At 32.2% G+C, this 13,027-nt stretch overlaps 2 protein-coding genes across 2 annotated transcripts; both read right to left on the reverse strand.

The window, feature by feature from the left end:
- Positions 1–2,563: 2,563 nt before the first annotated feature.
- Positions 2,564–3,978, reverse strand: LOC144566253 (putative 2-oxoglutarate-dependent dioxygenase AOP1). Its single transcript, XM_078316229.1, has 3 exons — positions 3,479–3,978; positions 3,066–3,387; positions 2,564–2,899 (listed from the first exon to the last, which is right to left on the reverse strand). The coding sequence occupies exons 1-3, from the start codon at positions 3,847–3,849 to the stop codon at positions 2,636–2,638; spliced, it is 957 nt and encodes a 318-aa protein (XP_078172355.1). The 5' UTR covers positions 3,850–3,978; the 3' UTR covers positions 2,564–2,635.
- Positions 3,979–6,048: 2,070 nt separating this feature from the next.
- Positions 6,049–7,651, reverse strand: LOC144558637 (large ribosomal subunit protein uL16). Its single transcript, XM_078307491.1, has 4 exons — positions 7,506–7,651; positions 6,873–7,374; positions 6,694–6,775; positions 6,049–6,301 (listed from the first exon to the last, which is right to left on the reverse strand). The coding sequence occupies exons 1-4, from the start codon at positions 7,513–7,515 to the stop codon at positions 6,221–6,223; spliced, it is 675 nt and encodes a 224-aa protein (XP_078163617.1). The 5' UTR covers positions 7,516–7,651; the 3' UTR covers positions 6,049–6,220.
- Positions 7,652–13,027: the final 5,376 nt, after the last annotated feature.

Genomic DNA, 13,027 nt, shown 5'->3' on the forward strand with positions numbered 1-13,027 from the left:
TTGTTCAGTGTAAAATTATTTTTATTTAATTAATATATTTTGGTCCAAATTAAAATCATATGGAGAGATATCAAAGAGAATCATTAATTGATAAATAAATATTTAACCGGTTTAAAGTTATTTTGCTATTAAATTTCGGATATTTGTTTTATCTATTTGTCATATTGATTTTTTAATTGAATGCTTGATTAAGTTTTATTCATCAGCATAATTTCGTTTTAGTTAGTGAAGATTAAAGTAGTTCACGCAAATATAGGAGACAATCCATGCCACCAATAACTAGTCTGATTTGGCTGACGTGGCGTAATCTGAGCCGTTTGGATGAGATTCTGTCGAACGTATGTTCTTCTAGGACATTTTTTCAGAGGAAGCGCTACAGTGCTACACTGAGTATGATATTTTTTTTGAACTTATATTCTGATTCTGTGGCTGATACCAAGAAACGGACTGTGTCGCTTGTACTGACAAGTGATGAGGCAGACTTTAACACTCTGTCAAGTGGGACCCACATGTCAAAATGACATAGCATAGATAGATGCAAGTCATGTAACTGACTTCTCTGTGGTTATTATTCCTTGTGGTCATGTGCGTATCCTCTGAGATATCTCAACTTTTGCGTGACCGACGTGTCCAGTGCCTATTCGGGGTGATGTAAGGGGTTAGTATTATGTGTGCTTTGAGATTCGTGTAGAATGTATTTAAACGGTTAGGATTTTCCAGAAAGTCACGCAAAGTTTGAGATATCTCAGAGGATACGAATTCGTCATCTACAAGGCCATGTCCTACACGGGTCCGGATCCCCTAAAGTAACCCAATATTTGAGTTTTGGATCGAGACCGTCCGATTTGAATCCGTTGTTCGAGATTGTTTTGTAATTCTAATTCATCTTCCGGGATGTGTGTGCTCCACTTTGGACAGATTATCACGGATTCAAATTGGATGGCCTCGATTTAAAATCCAAAGATTGAGTTACTTCACTGGATCCGAACTCCGTCCTACACTCTACTCCAGGTTGTCAGTAGAATCTCCAACCCTAGAAAAAGAAGCTAAAGGTTGTAACATAGTACAGGGTTTTATTTTGAAGAATATTTAATACATACAGAAATTATATAAATAACATAGAATAATATATAGATATATGAAAAAAAAATTATAAAAGGAATTGAAAAATATTCAGGTTCCTTCAATATTCAGCATGTCACCCACTTGATGCCACCACAGAAAATCGCCAAATTAAATTGAAAGAAATTTCAATTCCTTCTCTAAAATCAAAATCTCAAGACAATTCGTCTATTATCTTATATTATTTTTAAATAATTTCTTTAAACAAAAAGTTCTGTTTATTTTCAAAAGCTCTGTAGCTTCTATCCGTTTTATGTCACATAATGGTTGTGCCGGCATTTTTGAGTATTTGATTTATAAATTTAAAAGTTCAAAGAGTATAAAATTCAGCATAAAACCCTATACACAAAATACTCAACACTTTTCACCCAAGATCAAATCGATTGATATTAGCTATTTAAAATGTTTCCCATAAAGAAATATTTTCACTTACGATTAAATTGTTTGATATTGGGTAATCAGTACTTCAAGTGAAAATAACTGGATACATTTCCATCAAAGTTTGGTTAGCCATCATCTTATTATGTGAAATAGATAATAATCAATCAATTAATAATTTTCTCTGGTATCTCACTAGAATATTATTTATAAGAATATTTTTACTTGGCGTCAATTAATAATTTTCTTTAACATCTATAACAGACAATTATGTAAAATCGATCATTATCCATCACAATCTTATTTCATCGATCATCAAACAGACACTAGAGGCATGCAATATATATTTTTTTCATATCTCAAAACAAATTTGATTTTTTTTTTTTTAAGAACTGTAAACATAATTACTAGATACATAATTTTATCTTTTAAATTACAAAATAAAAGTGAATTTATTTTATAACGATTTTTCACTCTATTCAGAATAAGTGATATTTATAGGATATTCTATATATAATTATCACTTTTGAAAAATTGGCTTTCCAAATACTTTATCAAGAGTAATTTGTTTTCTTCTTCTCGATCGCTGCCATGAAGCATATGATATTTTATAACATTATCTAGCATAGTTTACCAATAAAATATAGTATCAAGATAAACAAACAAGTCTAATTGAAACTTAACATGAAAAGAAGTTTTATATGTGTGGAGATAGATATAGGAGAAAAGTGAATTTAAAACGAGATGTCATGCAAATATTATTTTTGTAATAGAGAAAATAAGTTATAGATAAAGAGTCTTATTTGTCGTATTGATTGCTCGATCAAATTTGATTCCTCTCTGTTGAGTTGCAAAATTCATAATTAAAATAGTTTCTAAAATTCATTAAATTTGATAAATAATCTATATAAACTTAACCCGCATATTTTTTTTTACTCATAACAATTATCTCCTGACATAACAATTATTTTTACGAAACATAAAAGTACTTTTTTATTCGATAATAAAGTGTCAACAATTCTAACACGAATTCACACTTCTTCTTTTCTTTTTTTAGAAAAAATAAAGATGATTGCACAAGGGATTCACACATATACTCCCTTAGATAAGAAAACTAACCAGAAAAGACAAATAATCAGTCATAATTTTTCTGTTCTTGGGCCCCACAGAAAACCTTTAGAGGATTCTCAAGTTTGAGCCCTTCGGGAGTGTACTTGAACTGCAAGTATTTGTTAACATCAAACGGATGGAATTGCAAAGGGTGATTTTCATCTACCATCTCTTTTAAGGGCTGGATTGGGTAACCTTCCTTGGGAAATGAGCTTAGCAGAGCAGAATATCTCTTCTGATTGACTGATACACAGTGGAGCGGTGCACGGAATCTTCCATTTGTTAGAACCTGGAAATACCCATCAGAAAGTTCATACAAATAATAACTATATATTTATTCCTATAACCATTCTGAAATAATGCTTAAATTGCAATTAAAAGGTGTTTAAATCAGATCTTTATTTATCAATTTTTTACTTCAATAAACAAAAGAACACATGAGTATAGGTTCTAACCGTCATCGATTCACCAATCATAACTGTGAAAGTGTCCGGGGAAGGAACTACTCGGATGCATTCTCCATCTTTTGTGTAAACTTCCAAGCCTTCGACCCCATTTTGACGAACAATAGTAATCAAATTCGGGTCGACGTGAGCAGGCAGAGAAACTTTAGACTCCTCTATCGGAAGGCCGCCGTAATTTGAGAGGCGCACTCCATAAACCAGTGATTCAAGGTGAGAATTGCAGTATTTTTCAATGCCCAAACTCTGAAATATCATCCTTTCAACAATTTGTTCCAGATTGCGGGCTTGTTGTGCATATGTTGTAACTGTGTTGCTGGCACAAGTTCATTCAAGTTATTAGAATTCAGAGGAACTGAATCAGATTAAAATTACTACTACAATGCTGCAACAAATTCAATCCTTACCAGAACTTTTGGTTCCCTTCTGGCCAGAGCATTCCAGCGAATCTTTTGACACTCTCTGGGCTTGGTGCATTTTGTATACGAAGGCTCTCATAGGCCACATCTGTGATCTGCCCGATGTAACCCAAATACACATTTGATTTATTCGTCTGCTTTACCTCGAGCGGCAGTGCAAACATCTCCGGCATGATCGAATGAAACAAGGTCTCATTCACCTCTGGCCGGACTCCGTCATATACCGCATCGAAACAGCCGTAAATCTTCAAAGCGGCCAAGACTTCGGTCCGGGCTGTTTCCCAGTTGGATCCAAGTGGTTCGTTCAGATCCAACCCTTTGAAATTGATTGTGGGAAGTTGGAGTTTCACAGAGCCCATTAGCTTGCACCTTCGATCAATGGAGACTTGATGTGAATTTGGGTTTGTTTGCTTATATATTTCACTGCCAGCACTTCCTGAAGAATACTACGAGGGAACTGGGGGAGGAGGGATTCTAGTTTCTAAGTCAACGGGGAGTGAGCTTTTAACTTACGAATTGCCATAGGCCCATAGCTCACAAGCGCAACGATTGCAATTTAAATATGTTTGTTTGATTGTTTCTTGCCCGCTAACGATGATGTCAAATGGTCCGCTAGGGATGCAATCTGTATCCTTTTTCTTTTGTCAATATTGATCGGATATGATACAGATACGGACTAGATATTAAATGACTACAGATCGGATCTGTTATTCGATACTATTATTTATTAAAAATTATTATTAAAAAAAGGAGGGTTTAAATGCACAATCATTTTGGTGCTCTAATATGCTCCATTTTCAAAGTCCAAACAGTCGATCCGAACCGCTCAACATGATCTTCATAATAAAATATGCTTGGAGACCAAATTTTATATTTTTTAGAATTTTTTTACTATTTTTTTAGATAGGTACAATATGACTTTATCGGATGGTCCAGAATCTCCTTAAAAAATTGATTTTGTGTCTATCTTAAAAAATAGTAAAAATAATCTAAAAAATATAAAATTTGGTTTTCAAGCATATTTTATTATGAAGATCATGTTGAACGGTTCGGATCAACTGTTTGGACTTTGAAAATGGAGATAAAAGATGCAGTCCATGTGGAGAATATTGAAGTACCAAAATAATGGTGCATTTGAACCCTCCTGTATTAAAAAATATTAAATTTTATAATATTTATATATATTTCTAATAGTGAATAATATAAATTTTGCATAATATATATTAAACAATATGGTATATATTTATTATTCAGATACAAATAATTAAACTTTAAAATCATATCCATATCTGTACAAATATTTAGATATTAGATATTCATATCTATTTCGAATACGGATTCGAATTCATACGGATAATTTGTGCGTTTGTAACCTACAAATGGGTGTTGAAAACCCCTGTTATTGAATCCATATATATAAATGATCATAGGATATTAATAAACTGCAACTTTGTTTATGTAGTTTTTACACAGCCTGTTCTAAGCTAGGAAAAAGAAGGAGGATTCGTGATAGGCTTGGCGAGCTAGCGGTAAAAAAGCAGCTTCTTTATGAAAATGAAACCCTCACGAATTGGGCAGAAATAGTACTAGCATGGGTGGGGTAAGGGGGGTGTCCGATGGGCATCGGACCAAATCCTGTTCGATGGGCTGTTGGAACCGTCGGATCTGCTTTAGGATTCGTGTCCGCAATTTCGTGTCTGCTTTAAAATCCGTACGCACGAATCCTAAAGCAGATCTGACGGTTCCAACAGCCCATCGAACAGGATTTGGTCCGATGCCCATCGGAAACCCCCCTCTCCCGCATGGGTGACCTCCTGGGAAGTCCCTGTGTTGCTAATTTTGATTGGGTTTTATTTCTAGTCTATCCCAATTTGTTTGGGAATAAACGCCTTGAAGAAGAAGGATATTAATAAACTGCCATTCAATTCATGAACTGGGAATTATGACGGTTGGTGAATTTAAAATAAAAAAAACAAAGAAACTTGAGGGCATTTCTGGATATTTTTTTTTTAATTGAGGATATTAATAAAAATTTAGGAACCTTAGATACTACAATGAGCCCATTAAATGAATTTTATAATGCATTTATTTTCAGATGGGTGTTATGTGACAAAGAGCTTATGTTATATTTCTGATAATAATCCCTGTTAAACTTTCAGTTTGTTACAGTTACTCAATTTTTTTTAACTAATTTTATTCTTATTGAATGTATTTATGAATTTTTGTAGTATTTATTTTTCAATAATGATTTCAAATCGAGAACATACACTTTTTTTTTTAAATAATTTTCCAATTATTTATGAAATAAATAATCAAGTCCCTGAATTCTGGTTGTTTATTAAATATAATCTTCTCTGAATTTATATTGGGTAAATTTTTCTATGAAAATAAATTGAAGTATAAAGAGCTAAATATTAGGACATAAAAATAGCAATCAACCATTTCAATGTTTTCCGGATATAATATTGAATCCTGATTTGAATCATGAATGGCAGTAATTTGAATTGCATTATGAATTGTGTATTATTAGTCTCAACTCTCAAATAAAACTAGGGCTATTAAAAATGAACCAGGAATCTCCATAACATAGCATCCATGACAAAGAACCTACCAAAAATAGCAAAAACTTGGTAATTTCAGATCACAACCAACAAAAGACTCAAAATATTCAAACAGATTAGATGTTGATTTCACTAAGCAATGCAACTATTAAAACTCGTAGAACAAAATCTAAGCGCTCTCAACAGCTGTAGGTCGGGCCAACGCCTGTCCAGGTTGGCGGCCCTCGAGAGGTCCTTTCCAGTTCAGAAGCTGAAATAGAACAAGATTTAGATAGAAACAGACAGCTAATTGTAACATTAAAATAAACATAAAATCTTTTAATTAATAAGACACTGGTACCAGTATGGCAATATTAACTCCTGACTACTAAGACCAGTTGAGACATTTTTATGACAGGCAAACTAGATTGCAAGGAATATTCCTGAGAATCAAGTACCACAACAGAAAATGAGCAATTCACAAGCAATAGTTTGATACCAAGCTAAATTTCCACCAACTCAATCACAGCTCATGACAAATTTGACCAGACTTAATTACTGCTACTAGCATTAAATTAAACCTCAATGATGTAGTGGTTTTAACCTGAAAATTAGTAAATGATATTGTGAAGTTCCAAAGAAGTGTAATTATAATGTATATACCTTGGCATTGACACCGTCAGGGACAATTCTGCCCTCGCTCTTGTACTTGATGTACTCAGCACGAGTGAACTTGGTGAATCCCCTGACAAAGAGAAGAAGGTTATACTATTAAACCCACAATCATATTAAATCCTTCAAGTAAACTAAAAAACAAAAATATATTGATAGTTTCTACATACCATTTGCCACTGACAATGATCTTCTGACGACCAGGGAACTTGAACTTGGCACGGCGAAGAGCCTCCTCAGCATGCTGAGCATTGTTGTCCTTGCACCTGACAGAGAGCAACACCTGACCAATAGCCACCCTGGCGCATACCCCCTGGGGCTTTCCAAAAGCACCTCTCATGCCTGTCTGAAGTCTATCAGCTCCAGCGCACGAAAGCATCTTGTTGATACGGAGCACATGGAAGGGATGGACACGGACACGGAGGTGGAAGGCATCCTTGCCAGCGAACTTGGTCATGTACTTGTTGCATGCAATGCGAGCAGCCTCGAGAGCTTCGCTGGACACATTTTCCTTCTCCCAGGAGGCAAGGTGGATACAGAAGGGGAAATCATCGGCGGGTTTCCTCTTCATGCCGACATCATAGATACGGATCTTTGGGTCGGGCACACCACGGCAGTAGCGTGACTTTGGGTACGGCTTGTTCTTGATCTGACGATAGCATCTCGCTGGTCCTGAACATAATAAAAAAGCTCACAATTGGTTAAATTTAACTTTCATTGTACATACAGCAGCAGAACTTTCTATGATGATAAAGATATACAACAGAAATTTCTCTTAAGGTAGGTGCGAAAGAAAGGCTTACTTCTTCCCATGGTGGAGGCGAAAAGGATGAGGCGGCGAGGTGGAGATGAAAACCCTAGAACTATCTCCCTTCCCTTTATTGAATAAGTGTGAATCGAGACGAGGAAGAGAGACTGAAAGAGGCCGCAGCAAATCAAAGCGCCCGATCGATCCAAGTCACTATTTCGCTTTCTCTTAGATTAGGATTTGGTTGGATAATGAATGTGGGCTTTCTGAAGTTTAATGACAAAGTATAATGGGCTTACTAATAGGCTGGCCTTGGACCCAAGAATGGGTTATGACATCGCTGGAATCTTTTTTTTTTTTTTTTTTTTTCAAATTGTGAGGTTGTCAGGTTGAGCTTAGAATAGTATCTGCCAACTTGCTGCTTAAAATTATAAAATGTTAGGGGGGGCAACAAAGTTCGTGGACCGTGAATCGATCGCGACTTGTATCTGACTCTTTCACTAACAACTCGTTCGTTAGTGGACCGAGCTATTAATGAGTCAACTCACTATTAGCTCGATCAAAATTTAATAAGTTTGAGCTGGGGCTTAGCTCGCTCGCAAGCCAGCTCGGTCCAAGTATAAATTTGTGTAAATTTAGTATGTATGAATTGATTTTGTGAACTATGTTTGCATGAATTTGGGAATTTAGTATTTAAATATGTATAAATTTAGTTGCAAATTTAATTTATGGTAGTTAACTTTAATACATAATCTAATATATTTGGACTTTTGGTCCATGAACTGACTCAGCTCGCTCGTTGCCTAAATAAGCGAGTCACGAGCCAATTTTTTAGCTCGGATCCGAATGTTGACTCGCTCGTTGCTAAAACAAGAGAGCCATGAGTTTGATCTAGCTCGGACTGAGCCGGCTCATTGTCAGCCCTAGAAAATGCGCACTTAAGAGTTTTTTACAGTAACAATCTCAATTAGTTTAGAGCAGTATGCCGCTCGTTGACCATTGAAAATACGCACTTTAGTATTTTTACATTAACAATCTCATAAGCGGATTCGGAATGGATTATCCAGATCCGTTTACACCCCTACAGCATGCTCAATCCACACAATTCATAGAATTAGTTTATTACCCATAAATAGCTGCTGTAATATAAATAACCCTTTAATGTATCCAAATTCCACCAACACTTTAAAAAAGAAAAAAAATCTTCAAGAATTCAAGAAATAAAATTAAACTAGGGATGCAAACGGGTTGGATATTATCCAACCGTATCCGACTTCGTATCCGACAATTTAATACGGATATCTGATATCCGAATATCTGTACGGATACGGATATGGTTTTGAATTTTAACTATCCGTATCCGAATAGTAGATATATATTATATAGTGTAATATATATTATGAAAAAAAATATGTTATTCACTATTATAAAAAGCGGATATCCGTATCCGGTTAATATCCGATCTGTATCCGTATTCGTCTAATATCCGATCCGTATCCGTATCCGGAAAATAAAAACGGATACAGATATGGTTTTACTACTATCCAATCCGTATTCGATCCGTTTGCATCCCTAAATTAAACCCATTGAACCTATAAATATGCCAAAACCCAGGCCCGTTTGCTTATATAAACCCATTCAACTAATCATGGAATGTCACAGGTCCTGTGGAATTAAGCTTCTTTTGCAAAAGACGCACCTATTTGTTGTGGCCTCAAGGGTGGAATAAGAAATTTAGACCTCGTTATTCCACTAAATGTGTTTTAATTGAGCCGGACTAAGATGGCATAAGCCGATCTTTAAACCGGCCTAAATTAAACCACCTCATATGGTGGTTTAATTTTTATTTCACCTCGTGGCCTAACTTGAATGATTATAATAATATTTTATTTGTATATAATTAGTATATTATCATTGATAATTATTATTAGTATATAATTATATAATTAATATCTTATATTGTTAATATATTAAATAATTATTATAATAATATTATATAATTAATATCCTTTAATTAATAATTATTATTAATAAATAATTATATAATTATTATGTTATATTGTTAATATATTAAATAATTATTATATAATATTGTAATATATTATAGTTATTATTAATATATTAATATTGTGTAATTAGTATCTTATTAACGATATATAACTATATAATTAATATGTTATATTGTTAATATATTAAATAATTATTATAATAATATAATAATATTTTAAAGTTATTATTAATATATTAATATTATATAATTAGTATCTTATTATTAATATATAATTATATAATTAATATCCTATATTGTTAATATATTAAATAATTATTTTAATAATTTTTATAATATATTAATAATATATAATTAATATTTTCTTATTCATAATTATGATTAATATGTAATTATATAATTAATATGTTATATTGTTAATATATTAAATAATTATTATAATAATATTACAATATATTATAGTTGCTATTAATATATTAATATTATATAATTAGTATCTTATTATTAATAATTATTATTAATTTATAATTTTATAATTAATAATTAATATTGTTAATATAGTAAATCATTATTATAATAATATTGTAATATATTATAGTTGTTGTTGATATGTTAATATTATATAATTAGTATCTTATTATTAATAATTATTATTAAAATATAATTATATAATTAATATTTTATATTGTTAATATATTAAATAATTATTTTAATAAGATTATATAATTAGTATCTTTTTATTAATTATTATTAATTTATAATTATATAATTAGTATTTTATTATTAATATATAATTAATATTTTATATTATTAATATATTAAATAAATTTTATAATAATATATAATATATTACAGTTATTATTAATAAATTAATATCATATAATTATTATCTTATTATAAATAATTAATCAATTTAGGCTTTCAAATTAAAACTTTAGTTCTCCACCAACTCTAACCAAAGAAGGAATAGTTTAAGCTATGGTTTAACTTTAGGCCTCAACTAAACATGAATAATTTAGACCGGCCTAAATTGGAATAACCAATTTAGGCCTCCTTAGCTTTAGTCCACAACCAAACATGGAGATAGTACATAAAGCCTATCAGAGGTGCATGCATGGATGCTTTAAAGGCCTTGCTCTGGATGCATACAAATGTTTCCTGTCATTGATCCTACCTTACTACGTACAGCTTACTACTAGCAATCAAAAAGATTAAAAGACAGAATATATATGTATCATTAATGAGTTAGGCTAATATGACACTAGTGTTATATCAAACTAAATAACACCACATCTTAAACCCTTAGATCTGCTTTAAGATTCGTACAAAATGAAGTGCTTGAACAGTATAACCCCGGCTCGTTTGCTTAATTATATAAACCCATTCAACTAATCATGGAATGTCACAGGTCCTATGGAATTAAGCGTCTTTTGCAAAAGACGCACCTATAGTACATAATTAAAGCCTATCAGAGGTGCATGGATGCTTTAAAGGCCTTGCTGATCTGGATGCATACAAATGTTTCCTGTCATCGATCCTACCTTACTACGTACAGCTTAATTACTACTAGCAATCAAAAAGATTAAAAGACAGAATATATATGTATCATTAATGGGTACGTACAAGGCTTACACAACTATTATAGTTAGAAATAATTTTCATCGGTGGCATGATATGCACAAGAACGTAACAATTTTGTATTTGGTAATAATTTTGTAATAACATATATGTTTGGTGATAATTTTGTATATATTAAGATATCATTAAAATTTGGGAGCTCACAAACATTTTTATATGTTTTATTATTCTCTCACATTCTTGCTCATTCCTTGGTCTAAACTCCTCCGCCTGACCAAACCACGGTAACATGAGAAGTCGGATTAAAACGTAATTTATATTGTATTCAGTTGTCTTAATTTGTGTCTAAAAGGTAAGTAAACTTAATTCAGAAGTAGAGATGTCTTAAAGTCTGAACATGAATAAAGATTTTAATACGGATTAAAGAAGATGATCTGCATTAGTATGGAATTAAGATTTTATTGCCGAACGACACTTTTGATCTCTGGCAGTCTCTCTTCTTAAGAAGTTGCCTTCACTTGAAGGTGTTCCGGTCATCTCATAAAATTCGGTAACCTCATCATCTACATATCGTAGAAATCTTTCCATTTCCTCTCCTCTTGAGGTAACCAATGAACAGAGGTACGTACACGCCGAATTAATATGTATATATAGCAGCTTTATACAATCTGCTGCGCACAATTAAAGTTACAGACAGAATTAAAGGTGCAGAATTTAAGAAAATCAATTCATTGGAGCCATAATATAACCCTTGTTGAGGATAAACTAGGCTTCTATAAGAAATATTAACCTGGTCTTAAATGAGAGTAAAGCGTACATGTATGTCCCTCAAAAAACAAAAAAAACAAAAAAAAAAGGGGAAAGAAAGAAAGAAAGAAATGGAAAGTAGCTAAAGTTTTTCAGTACCAACTCTATACAAACATAGTTTTTTCAATATTTAGGAAACTATTAATTCTACTACCACCACACTTTGCTTCGGCCACAGTTGTTCAATATATTGTCAAAGGTGGGTTCGTCATTAGCAACTTAAAAAAAAAAAAAAATCAAAACACTCGTATAAAAATAAGGAAGCTGATATGAGTACCCGCGCTACAGTACCCGCACCTAAACTGCCATAATTGTTTGTGAAGACTAAACTGCCATAACTGCACTTTAGATCTGTAACTTTTTTTTTTAATATTAATAGTCAAATTTTGAAGTATGTAGTCCAAAGAACACAAGTATTTATATCTATATAGTAAACAATATAAATGATAAATTAATTATTTTTAAATAATCGTGCCCGCACCTAAACTGCCATAATTACTTGTGGGGACCGCAACTGTTCCAGATCTGTAACTTTATTTTAAAATATTAATAGTCAAATCTTGAAGTATATAGTTCAAAGAACACAAATATTTATATCTATATAGTAAACAATGTAAATGATAAATTAATTATTTTTAAATAATTGTACCCGCACCTTTTTTTTGAAATTTCTGACGTCGTACCCGCACCTAAACTGCCATAATTGCTTGTGGGGACCGCAATCGTTCCAAATCTATAATTTTTTTTTAATATTAATAGTAAAATCTTGAAGTATATAGTTCAAAGAACACAAGTATTTATATCTATATAGTAAACAATGTTGTAATTTTTACATAACTGCTTGTGGGGACCTAAACTGCCATAATGTTGTAATTAGATCCCTCCTCTTTTTACATATGACATTGAAAATATTAATATCTAAGTATTGAAAGTATTTATATCTATGAATTGAAGTATTTATTTTTATGAGGTCAACTATTTTTGTTAGAGAAATATTGATGCGGAATTAGTGCCGAGGCTTTGAAAGGGTGCTGCTGGAATTTTAGAATAATAATTAGTTGAGACTATATAATATCTTTTAAGAATAATAATTAGTGGACACAATATAATTAGTGGGGACCATAATACATTATTCCTCTAAATGCGGGTACTGTGCGGGTACTGTAGCGCAGGTACAGAAATAA

This window comes from Carex rostrata, chromosome 1, assembly GCF_964058835.1.
Source record: "Carex rostrata chromosome 1, lpCarRost1.2, whole genome shotgun sequence".
Taxonomy (NCBI): Eukaryota; Viridiplantae; Streptophyta; class Magnoliopsida; order Poales; family Cyperaceae; genus Carex; species Carex rostrata.